This window comes from Netta rufina, assembly GCF_964035555.1.
Source record: "Netta rufina genome assembly, chromosome: 2".
Classification (NCBI taxonomy): domain Eukaryota; kingdom Metazoa; phylum Chordata; class Aves; order Anseriformes; family Anatidae; genus Netta; species Netta rufina.
In genome coordinates, this window is record NC_140124.1 from 83,162,802 (window position 1) to 83,175,822 (window position 13,021).

At 38.0% G+C, this 13,021-nt stretch overlaps 1 protein-coding gene across 1 annotated transcript in view; it reads left to right on the forward strand.

Moving 5' to 3' along the window:
• The window catches only part of CTNND2 (catenin delta 2), a gene marked incomplete at both ends in the record, with an annotated part of 525,744 nt that overhangs the window by 212,086 nt on the left and 300,637 nt on the right, over nucleotides 1-13,021 (forward strand). The window contains 2 exons of the mRNA XM_084281644.1: nucleotides 9,415-9,449; nucleotides 9,929-10,045. Coding sequence (XP_084137770.1) covers nucleotides 9,415-9,449; nucleotides 9,929-10,045 — 152 coding nt within the window. The remainder of the gene's footprint in view (nucleotides 1-9,414; nucleotides 9,450-9,928; nucleotides 10,046-13,021) is intronic.

Consider the following 13,021-nt stretch of genomic DNA (forward strand, 5'->3'; position numbering starts at 1 on the left):
GCAGAACTTCAGGGATCAAATGAGCGTTTGGCTTTTGATTTGATTGGATTTTGAATCTCATTGTTGTTACTAGTGCAGCCCTTCATGGTGTACCTGTCTGGCAGACCTTAAACTGCAAGTCAGTGAGCACAGTAGCAGAAAAGCACATCACTGAAGTTCTCTTGCTAAGTTTTAACTCAGTATTGAAATGTGTAGATTATGTACATACACCAGAATGAAAAGTTTCTATACTGAACCATACAATGAAACTTCATGTTCTGGGTCTAGAATATGTTTAAGTAGAAAGGTGGTTACATTCTTTTGTTAATGAAACAAAAAAATGGCAAAGAATTGCTCTTGTCAAATGGCAAGACAACATTACAACATTTTATGTTGTAATATTCTGCTAGGAATAAAGCCAATGCAAAATATTTTTGTTCTCAGTATTACTAGTGTGGTCTCTGGAAGATCATTTCTTCAAGCTGCTACAAGAACACCCTTTTACCCTTTAGGAATATTCTCTTTAATGCATACATAGTTAATAAAATAATATTATGTGTTTCTTACATCTGTCTTTACCAAATGTCTGCCTTATGAGTAGTATCACCTCTGTTTTATTTCTTTAGTCACTGGTAGGAAATTAATAACTGCATATTATTTTCGTAGGAAACATTCTTTTTCCCCCCTCTGAGCCTTAGGAGGGAAAAAAGCTCAGATAAAGAGACTGTATTTTTATCAGGCAAAACTACAGATCTGTCTGAAGGTTACATTTACTTTTTGTCAGCTTGCATTAATATAATTTTAGTCATTTTCAGTAATGAATGTGTGATTAAAGGTTATCCATATAGCTAAATAGCCATTATTACCATGTGCCATTTTGGATAATTTGTTGGCTTTGTATACCAGCAGACAGTTTACAAATAAGAATTTTCACTCCCATAGTTGAATTCATAAATCAATATCAATTGTTCACGGGTTGATTCAGCTGCTTAACATCCACCTAATAGTCTGAATTACCTTTACATCCATCCAACAGCTGAGGTTAGAAAGTAGTTTTCTGCTGCCTTTACATTCATCCCCTGAAATATAAATTCAAGACCCATCATTCCTTGCGTATGTGGTTCTTGGTACTGCCTGCTTCTCAAAAGGCTGTTTCTCCATTGCTCGGTGTTTCTGGTGGTCTGAGGTATTAACTCGGGCAGTTGTGTGTGTACTAAGTCATGTAACAATCATCCAGCTGCCAGAATCACCATGCAATCTGTTCAATCTCAAAATTCAGACCATGTATTAAGAATATTTTTTTGTTAGTTACAAGGGACTTCCAACCTGTATTTTGGCACAGGAGTTTGCTCCTGGCCCAAGGAGCTGATAACAGGCATAAGCTGTGGGAAAGGGAACAGCAAAATAACCAGCCAAGCAAAAAGAAACATCCTGCCTCTGTGTTTTCTTCTGTAGGAGGGGAGAAGGAATGGAAAGGAAAAGAGAGGGTTGTTTAACTGGGAAGAGGAGAAAGCAAAGGGGTAGGTTTCTTGGAAGCTAATATGAAGAGGCTGTAGGGAGAGGAACTGGGAAGGGCTGTGGTGTGTGATTTCACAAAGTGACAGGCTATTTGTTTGTTGGGAGTGTTCTGCATGGAACGTGCTTTCTTCAAGGTAGAGGCTGTCTGGCTTCTGTCTGCAGCATTTCCCTGAGGAAGTGCTGAGCTCGAAATGAATCACCCCTCAAGAAACAGAGAAAACCACTTTCTTATTAGCTATCAAAGAGAATACAAAACAAATAGTGTGGTTGAAATGGTCATAAAAAAAAAAAAAATGTGTAGTCATGCTTAAAATAATTTACTTAAAGCAATGGTCAGCATGAGGCTCTTGGCTCGATGTGCATGTTAAGGATTAAGCCTTGTGTAGAAGGGTATTTTTGTGCAGTTTGTCTGATAAGAAGAGGAACTTCGTGTTACTGTCTTGCACCCTTTTTCTGAAGACATTTTTCAAACATTGGTGCAAAGGAAGGGTAACTATGGTGACATCTTTTATAATGAGCTCCTTAAATAAAATATTATTTTGCATATAGGATTGAGGTTTCATAGGAAAGATAGGGAATAGCTTCTCATGGTTGCACACAAATGAGGTATTGGCTTGAATTCTCACAGGTGAATAAAACCAAATCGTATCTAGTTCTATCACATTGTACTTGAGTGCTCTGATACCTGAATGACTGGGTAAGAGGGAGGAGGGAAAGAAGGAACCAGACCTACTTTCTTCTTTCGGGTTGTTCACTTGCCTCAAGGTGAAGGTCATTCTACCTATCCACAATTGCATTTCTGTAATTTGCAGCTTCTGATTTATTTCTCAAACACTTTCTAATACTACTCCAGGAGGAACTGTTGACTCCCTCAGGGTGGAGAGACCTTGCAGAGAGATCTTGACAAATCAGAAGGCTGAGCAATCACCAGCAACTTGAAGTTTAAGAAGAGCAAGTGCTAGATTCTGCGTCTGAGAAGGGACAACCCTGGCTATACGTAAAACTGGAAACAAGAGGCTGAAGGATAGCCCCATAGAAAGGGACATGGGGGTTCTGGTTGACAGCAAGTTGAATATTAGTCAACAGTGTGCCCTGGCAGCCAGAATGGCCAACCGTATCCTCGTTGCAGGGTGGGGAGGGTGCATCAGTTTGAAGGGGTGCTTCAGGCACAGCATGGCTGTCTGGTCAAGGGAAGGGATTGTCCCGCTCTGTTCTGTGCTGATGTGGCCTTACTTCAAGCACTGTGTACAGTTTGGGATGTAACAGTATAGGAAATACATAAAACTGTTAGAGAGTGTCCAAAGAAAGACTAAAAAGATGGTGAAGTGTTTAGAGGGTAAGACACAGGAGCAGCAGCTGAGGCCCCCTGGTTTGTTCAGCCCCGAGCAGAGCAGGCTGAGGGGAGGCCTCATGGCAGTCTGCAGCTCCCTCACGAGGGGAGCGGAGGGGCAGGCGCTGAGCTCTGCTCTCTGGGGACAGCAACAGGACCCGGGGGGATGGCATGGAGCTGGGACAGGGGAGGGTCAGGCTGGGGGTTAGGGAAAGGTTCTGCACCCAGAGGTGGTCGGGCACTGGGACAGGCTCCCCAGGGCAGTGGGCACAGCACTGAGCCTGATGGAGTTCAAGAAACATTTGGACAGTGCTCTCAGACATATGGTTTGATTTTTGGGTGGTGCTGTGTGGAGCCAGGAGTTGGATTCAATGATCCCTGTGGGTCCCTTCCAACTCCAGCTATTCTGTGATTCTGTGGTTTAGATGCTTGTTTGGATCAGATCCAAATACCATCACTAGGGCTGAACAAATACAATAGTGTACCACTGTCTAAACTGATATCATGTAGAGGCACGATAAATTTTTAATGTTCTCCTGTTCAGGTAGTGCAGTTTTGAAAGTGAGCTCCTTTCTTAAATAAAGATAGCCATTGAAGTAAACAGGAAGAACTAATACTATTATCTTAGCAGAAATACAGCCTTAAGCCAATTCCTACTACTTGTGAACCATCATCCTTTTTCATAATTAATTAATAAAGGGAAATTACACAAGTAATTTGATTTGATTTTAGTTTCTCTAAATAAGAACATGAGAATGGTTTTATTGATTCAGAATTAGGGTCCACCTAGCCTAGTACGTTATATCCCATACAGGCCATAAACAGACATGTAGGGAAGAATAGGGAATCATATAATACTTGTTTCCCTAATGCTGTCATTGCTTCCAGGTTTAAAATTAAGTAAAATATAACAAGTATTCACATGTATTGTCCTCTGAATTCTTCCCCTTTGAGTAGCAGAGCTTCACAGGCTTCTTCTGTGAAAAAAAATCTGTCTTCACTGTCACGCAAGTAACAAACTGCAAAACTGAAACAAAAGAAAGCTAAATGGCTTGGCAAGCTAAGTAGCATTTTGTTTCTAGGTGGCCACGTTCAATCAAAACTGCAGTAAATGTTTTTGAGGTGTGTTTTGGTATATGAGAAACGATTCCTGCAACTTAGAGGTCCAAAAATATATTGTAATTGATACTCTTATTGACCATTTCAGGAGTGAGGGTAAAAACTCCAGGGAAATGGTCTATATTACGCTCTCTCCATTCAATAGCAGCCTTGCTGCCTGCTTTGCAAATCCATCAGCAGCACCCTGGGAAGAAAGCAAAAGTGCTTCTCCTGGCTTTCAGTGCATGCTCTGTAGTTAAATAGTGCTCTTCGAAATGCAGCACATTGAATGTTAAATCCCACTTAAGTAAGAAGAAATAGCACGTTATTTTTAAGCATAATCAGTGTAGGAAAAGTGGGTATAAACAGGACTGGAGCAGTTAAAAAAAAAAAAGCTCTTAAAGGAAAGCATATCTGCACACTTCTGCAAGTGTTAAATGTAGAAGAACACATCAATCTTGGGACCTTACTGGAAATTTGTCTTTGAGTCTACTGGAAATTGGCTGTGAATATTTCACTTCATCATTGAAGCGAAGTACAAAACACTCATAGCAGAGCCACAAAGTTCTGCTATTGATTCTGTAAAACCTAGGGAATAACAAAAAGTTGTCTGAAAAAGAAAATGGACAATCCCCTCTCCCTGTAGGAATTTGTAGCAGTGTCTTTCGAATACAGATGTGGAAATAACCACCAGAACTGTTTTCTGGCATCTTAAGCTATACTTAAACTCCATAACAGTTTTAAAAGTCACTTTGAAATTCAGAGGGTAGAAAAGGGCAGTGATCATTAAAATACTGGTACATTCAAGAGGTGGGGTTATTTGTTTATTTATTTATTTATTTATTTCCAGTTTCCATGGTCACTGTAGACAATTGGATTAGGTTTGTTGGACCATCAAAAGGACTTCTTGATCTGATAGCAAAGTTGATGCCGTATCTGGCTATGGATAGAGTGTGATTTAAAAGAGGTTACTGTGTCACATCTATAGAGGTGACTATTGCAGTTAGAAATTTTGACGTAATTTTATGCTGGGCAACCAAAAAAATAGCATACGGGGGTGACCTTTTCTATTGTAATTAAGGGGTTGGTACCTTTCCATGGGATTATTTCATGTAAAACATTAAAATTTGCTCTTGTCTCTTTTCTTTTCCAGACAGTTGATGGTAAAGACTAGGTTATCTGCAAAATATTCAATAAAATGTACTGCTGATTTAAGAGCTGCTTTGCCTTTGCTTGAGATGGAGTATTAGTGTTTTTCAACCTCTTTTCCTCTTGTGAAATACCTCTGAATATTTTTTTCTACCACCTTCCACAAATGAGAACATCCAGAATAGCAATTTAAAAATCAGTGAGACAGTATCTGCCTGTAAATTCTATACAGATATGTTTTGTGGCTCCATTGCTGAAATAATTGAAAAGATCATGTGCTGATACAGCTCCTTGTAAAAATCCTTTCATAGCTGTTGTATAGTAGGGTTAGATATAATTTCATGAATTGTTTTAGGAAACAATAAAAAGAAATATTTTGCATAGCAGATAAACTGTAGCACTTTCTCAAAAACTGAATGACAACTGTAAACTGAATGACTTCACCACATAAAGAAGCACACAAACATTTCTTGGATAGTCAAAGGAATATAGCAGTGGGTGTTTGCCCTCCATGCATGTATGGGAGCTCCTTGATAAATCAAGAGATGTGCCAGAAAGAATGACTTAGAGAAGACCTGCACCCCTTCCTACCAAGATTTAAATGTCCTTGCTACTGTGTGCTTTCGTGTGACTTGAACTGAAATCACATGTCCTGACTGAATCACATGCCCTAATGTGCATGTGACTGAGGAATTTTAGTGGGATAATGAAAGTGCATTTCCACAGCCTGCATTGTAAGTGCCATGTGTAACACGTGGTTACACACAGTTGTGTGTGTAACCAGGGCTGCCTCTGGTCGCCGACTCAGGACCTGAACCTGACATGGATTAACTGGCTCAAGGTACTACCCCATCTCCTGGAGGTCACTGCCTTGCCATCACCTCCCAGCTCCTAGTCCTCACGAAATAGCTTGCCCTTGCTGTTCCCTGGCACCTGCATTGAAAGCAAATCCTTGGGTGTTTGCCCAGGCCTCATGGCAAAGCTGTCTGAGAATGTCTTTGGCAGTTTTTCTTCTGCCAAAGTGATCAACAGTATTCCTTACCCCTGGTTTGCCTCCCATGAGGGTTACTTTTACAAAAATATGTGAGCATGATCCAGGAAAGTAATATTTTAGTGTCACTTCACATTCTCTTGCAAGCCACCAGAATGGCTTTTGACTCCTGTAAATTGTAGGGTAAGATGTTTGATGGCCACACATGGCTCACCTTGCTCTGAACTTTCTGCTGGTGCTGGCAGTTCTGGGACAGGTCAGAGAGGTAATAATTATACTTCCTTGAATTCTCAGCTCATTAGTGTTTTATGCTATTGTTATCATAAACCATGCGAACGTACTACTGGTTAAAAACTCCCTCCTCCCTCCTCAAACTCAAAAAAAAATTGTGGTTCACAACTTTGCAATAAAGTGCTTTGTTTTTCGCTTTCCTTGGTCCAAGCTGGTAGTTTACAAACTTATATAATGAGGGACAGGAATGTGCAGAAAAGTGGTTAATAGTGAACTTACGACCTTTCCTCTAGGAAAACTATAAAGCAGAAAGCTTTATTTTGCTGAATGTGCTGAAAAAAAAATAATTAAGGAGGGAATACTTCTGTTATTTTCGTTCTGTTTTGTTTCCTTGTATTTGATGTCAGTATGCAGTCAGTGGCACTGATCTCTACAGCAGAAAAACACCTAAAAGAAAAGCACAGAAAAGGGATTTTACTCACTGGAGCTGATTTGGCATACCCATGCGACAGTCTAAAGATTCCCTGCAAGCCGTGCTTGGTTGCTTCAGGCAGGAATTCTTTTCAAGCCAAAAGCAGGAAATAGATTTAAAAAAAAAAAAAAAAAAAAAGTTAGGCTCAAAACCAAACCAAAAAGCAAAGAAATACCAGGGTACCTAAATTTAAACTACATAAAATGCTAATAGGATTTTTTGAGGTAAACCTTCCATGTGTTTGTCTGCAGGACTTAGGCATTGGTTTGTAACCAGGAAGAGGTCCCATAATATGTAACTATAGGGGACTGTTTAAAAGCTCAAGAGCACAAATTTAACTAGAGTAAGCAGCACTCTTTTCATAACCTTATGTTGATATCCTTGTGGTAGCAGATAAATTTTTAATATGTTGAATCCGAAGTTAACATCAGGATGAAAAGTTTGTTGATCAATGTGTTACCTTCACTCTGTACGTTAGAGTATTTATTAAAAGACCATTGCAGTATCTGTGAGTAGGAACCCGACTAAAACTGGAAGAGCCAAAATATGGTTAAAATTAGTTGTAGTCCTTTTTTAGACCTTCTCATTTAGGTTTTCCTAAGATGAATACATTAAAAAGTTTCTGTGAAAATCAGACTGGTGACATTAACAATCACTACTGATCAGACACTAGTGATTCATTTAATGCTATCTGTACTGTGACGATAACAAACTTCCACATTTTATATGAATTTACTGCTTAAAAAGGGAATTGCTGAAAATGATAGCTCATTCTTCATGCACAGACTTCATTTGCTTTTCTCACTGACTTGGATGAGATGACGCAGTCTTCTACATCCCTGTGCTGTTGCCAGCAAGATTGAGTAGTTTGTTTTGCCAGCAAGAATGCCATCTGAGGTACTGAATTTTGTGGTGTCGTTTGGGGTGGTACCCATCACCACCTGGAATAGGGATTTTCTAGTGGGAAATAGCATATTGCTCGTTACGGATGGCCCTAATTCCAGAAAGGAAAAATGCTTTCAAGTCCCAGTGTGTCAGCTGAAGCTGTAGTTGTTCAATGATTTTGAAAACCAGGCAAAAGGAATTTCAAATTGGAAAAATTAATATTTCAAAAAGAGCCACTGTCCCTAGTCACCACCAAATGTAGTCAAGGCTACATTTGAAAAGGTAATTTAAATTAAAGTAATTTCTTCCAGTTCAGTGCCTTGCCATTATTATTTGCCTGAAGACTCTGGCTGTGTTTATCTTCAATATTATTAACTTCAATAGACTTGAATGCAAGCATTTTAGCTGAGTGTCTCATCGAAAGGATAGCTTCTTAATCTATGAATTCCCTCTCAAGTTCATCAAAATAAGCCACAGATGGTAGATATTTGGAAATTAATGATGATCTATAGATTTGAATTTGTCAGATTAACACTTCTGATGCCAGCTGGAAATTAAAATGTGCTTTTAGTACTATTTATATGTAAAGTAGGCAATTATCCTTTTTTTTTTTTTTTTTGTAACTATCAAATTTGATTAATAATTAACCTAGGTTATTTTCCTGTAAAAAAAGGGCTCCAAAACCAAACATTTTATTTCATTTGCATTATTCTTTTTCATGGAAAATACTATGAGCTGTACTCACATATTCATAAGAGATCCAGCATCCGCTGGAAAAAGAGAAAACAATTTGAGATTTAAAATTCATTTGCTTATTAAAAAGAGCATTTATTCTCTACATCATAAATATTTTTTTAGTTTGAACAGTTAAAAATATTTTGTCGTGTTTTTGTTTTGTTTTTCTCTATTTTTTTAACCAATAGATGCAACAGGTGACTTTGTTTTCCTCTGTCAATATCTTGTAAAAATCTACAGAATAAATTTTAATCATAATTACAAAAGTCAGTTCACTGTTACTAAAAGAATGATTTTGGCTGAGTAACTTGAGACTTTTTTGTATATTTGGCACGTGAGAAAGATCTGTAGTGAAGGATAAGCATATCATGCCTATGAGGAAAGTGTTCTCATTGCCTAATTGAATATATCCTTCATTTTATCTGCTATAGAAAAAAAATTACCTAACCTATCCTCTTGTATGCATCCTCATTGTTTTAAAATTAAGACCTTCCATAGCTTAAGTGCTTGTACGTGGAAGCACAAACGTATCTAAATTTACTCTCTTGTGTAGGCCAATTGAATTAACTTAGCTGCACATTTGAATAATAAAAATGCACATAATGATCAGTAGAACCAGGAATCATGCACATAAATTCATTTAGAAATCACATGTAACTGTTCACTTGAGAAAACAATTTGTAGCGTTCTCAAAAAAAAAGAAAAATCAGACAAATAGGATTCAAAAAAGTGCAAAATGTTAACATTTTTACTTTGAAATAGTGTAATTTGTATATTAAGACCAAGAGTGTTATTTCTACATGCATGTTTTAAATTATTTAGTTAAGAAGTGAAGACATTTCTGCCCTGCTGAATGAATGCTGTGCAAGTCATTCCAGAAAAAAAAAAGGAAAAAGTAAAATAGTACTGGATAAAATCCATTATTTATTCTTAAGTCAGTTTCTTGAGAACAGATTTAGAGCTGAATATCGGTGGCATACTACTGAATCATTTCGTAAAAAAATAACACTTTTTCTTTCTTTACAGTTCAACAGAAGAGCAGTTTCACTGGCAAACACAAGGTAATGTACTTATCATTAGAGCACTACATGTATTTCCTACCAGAGTGGTCATACTTCCCAAAGAAGGTAGAGGGGAAATCAGTGTGCATTTATGCAGGGGTGTTTTTTTTGTTTGTTTATTTTGTTTTTATTGCTAGCATGTGAAAAATACAGAAAAAAAAATGGCAGAACTTGGCAAAAGCTGTTAGGGTTAGCAAAAAGGACACCCAAAATAGTGCAATCTTTCAAGAGGGGGCATTGCTAAACACCTTTAGCTTTTTCTTAAGACGAGACCTGAGCTTTCTCAATTAGCTTTTATTAATCCAAGGCCACATTTTCAAAAGATGGCATAATTTTCCTGGACAGATTCGACCAGCCTCCTCTGAACATGTAATCTTGGTGTGTTCTCCATTCCTTCATCAGCTGTAACTGTACATGATGGCATGTAACTGGTTTTACCTTTTCCTTTCTTTCACTTTCTTGTGTTGATGTTATTACAGATGGTCAGAAGGATATAGAAGATGAGCTCACTACTGGTCTGGAGCTGGTGGACTCCTGTATTAGATCACTGCAGGAATCAGGGATACTTGATCCACAGGACTATTCAGCCAGTGAAAGTAAGTTGCTAAGAATGTGCTGTTCAGAACCCAGAAGTATTTGGAGCATTTTATTCTTTAAAACTAAAAATTGGTACATTTTCTTATAATGTTTTTCTTGATTATTTTCCGATGCTGGCAAAAGACAATGTAGTTGTGAGCAGGAAAATTGCCTCCCAGCATTTGCAATTTAATTTTTGGTTTTGTTTGTAATGGAGAGAATTTTATTGGAAGTTTGTGGGCAAAACCCCTGTGGCGTATATTTTAAGGAATATATTTTGTAGTTGCAGTATGGCTGTACTAGGTCATGACACAAGACTTCAGCATCACCACTGCAAAAGTAACTTTCAAACAGCATAGTTTCAGTATGCAAAAATAATATAATGGATTGTAGTGTGGTGGTGTGAGTTTTTCTGATGTCACTTTTTAAACACAGCCATCAGGTAGCTGGTACACCTTAACGCTATAATTTTCAAACTGGTAAACAGACAAAACTAGTTAGGTGAACTTCTTAAGGATGATGCAGAGAATGTCAGCCGTAGCAAGAAACCTGGAGCCTTTTCTCAAAGGTTGGTGTATTGGTCATGTCGCAGCTCTTCTGTTTGCAGAAGCGTGCAGTGAGTGGATAGATCTTTTGCTGGGATCAGCAATTTCAGGCTAACCAGTAGCAAAAGGGAGTGAGGGATGTGCCACTCAATGTATTAGCAGAGCAGACATTTACAAATGTTTGTGCTCATAAGTTGCATACACTGAGACAGTTTCCCAACAGGCTAACACCTCTGTTAGAAGATGTAACCCTAGACATTGAATAAGCAGATTAATTCCCTATTTTCCGTTACTTTTTTCAGTCTCCTATCTGATACATCGTTTCATTCTGCCACAAAGCATGTGCCCTTTCCATCACTCCTACTGATGCTCCAGGCATTACCTTGACCTTTCAATTTTCTCTAGTATTCCTCTATGTCCTTCTCTCTGCTCCCTTGAGCCTTTTTTTGTTTTGTTTTGTTTTTTGTTTTGTTTTGTTTTTTTTCAGTCCCCTGCTGCCCAGTACTCTGTGACTGAGTCACGTCTTTCAAGGTAGTTGCCCAAATTCAGCTTCCTCAAAATCAAAGGGGAAGATTTCTTCTTCCTTGGAAGGGCTAATGTGACAACCGCCTTCTGCACAGCCCCTCTAGCAATGGTGAATCGTCACCTGAAATGTCATCATCATTCCAAGTGAAAGCAAGGCATTGATTGCAAGGCAGAATTTTAACAAGTCAGAATATTTTTCAAAATTATTTTAAAAGAAGATTTGCAGTAAAATTCACAGCTGACAGTCCTGGGACAGTAGACAATTTTTCACTTTTGACATACACAAGATTTCTGGGTCAACAATGTCACCCACAGTTTCGGTAAGATGTTGTTTTATCTGAGCAAAATCTTCTGCTGAGAAATCATGATGTAACAATGTATGCCCTTATAATTTGCTCTGTTGTTTGTTTTATCCCCCTTTTTTTTATTCATTTGGGGGTGAGGAGAAACAGATTGAACGACTGACGTGATTAGGATTGTCTTCATACTGTGATTCTGTAGAAAAGTAAATCTGGGTGGATGGCAGGGAGGAGCTAGCATGGATGGGCATTTGGCAGAAACTGGATGAAGAGGTGAAAATTTAAGAAAAATGTTAGATTAGGATGAGGGCAGTAAATGGAAATAAATATGGGTAAGTGAAGAAAACTAGTACAAAAATTTCTGAGGAGTATCACCAAAAGATAAGACTCAAATAGGAATGTAGATAGGAAGGAGAATAAGGAATGTGGGCAAATGGAAAACACTGATGGAGAAGAGGAGCAATGGAGATGGACTGTGTGGGGAATGAGCAGGATAAGAACTGAGATTTGTTAAACCAGGAGGCCAGAGAGTTGGAAGCTGAATTTGGTTGGATGGTTTGTTCATGGGATCAGGAGATAGATGCAAAGAGAGTGAACAACAGGGTGATGAGAATGACATTCAAGAAATGAAATGCTGATAGAGTTATGGACAGGACAGCAGCTGTCCCTAAGAAATACAGAGTTGGAGAGTACAGGCAGATGCATGTGCTCACAGGGGAGCAGGCTTCCCCACAGAGCTGCAAGCTTGATGATTTTCATTGTTAGGAAATATCTGTGAAGCTTTTGTCAGTGTCCAATATTCCTCTGTTCAGGCCTCCCTCATAATGAAACTACATCGCTATTTGCCATTTATGGTTGTAATTAAGAATCAGATATATATGCCAAAGCCAACAGTTGCAGCTCTGCTAATCACTCATAAATGCAATTAGGATGTCATATGCTGGAGTTCCTTTTTGGTTGGGTGGTCTTTACTCAATTTAGAATAAAACATCACGGACACATCAGACAGTTAAAATGTTACTGTGTTTGCAAAGTTAAAAGTAACAAAGTCAAGGATGTCTGTACAACATAATTTGTCTTTCTTGTGACTGCATTATACAACAGTTATTATCACGTCCTGTTTTGAACATTATCCATCCATGCCTCATTTACCCCAAAGATAAGGTTCAGACTGCACAGCATACTGAAGGGGGATTTCATCTTGAACACTTCTAACTTTTCTAAGCAATGAGTAGAATGTATTTGCTATAAACGAAAACAAAAATCTCATATTTGGCAGTTCAACATCTTACTTAAAATTGACCTTTATCTCTTTTGCATCCCAAAGTTCTGATGTCATAGCTGTGAAATCATTCACATTATCTTTTCCTGATACCTACTTTTTTTCATTAGTGGGTTGTTCACAGGTGTGTTGAGAACAAACATAACTAACTAACCTATGGAAGCAGTGTCTCAAACATATGAATATATGTTTGATAATATATATATATGAATATATATATATATAATATAATATAAAGGGAAATTTAAAACTTACTCTGAGATATCTCATGATATTTGTATTTCATAGGCACTTTTTGTCTTAATTCCTTCCGTCTCCAAAGAGGAAGTGAGAAAAATGTCTCAG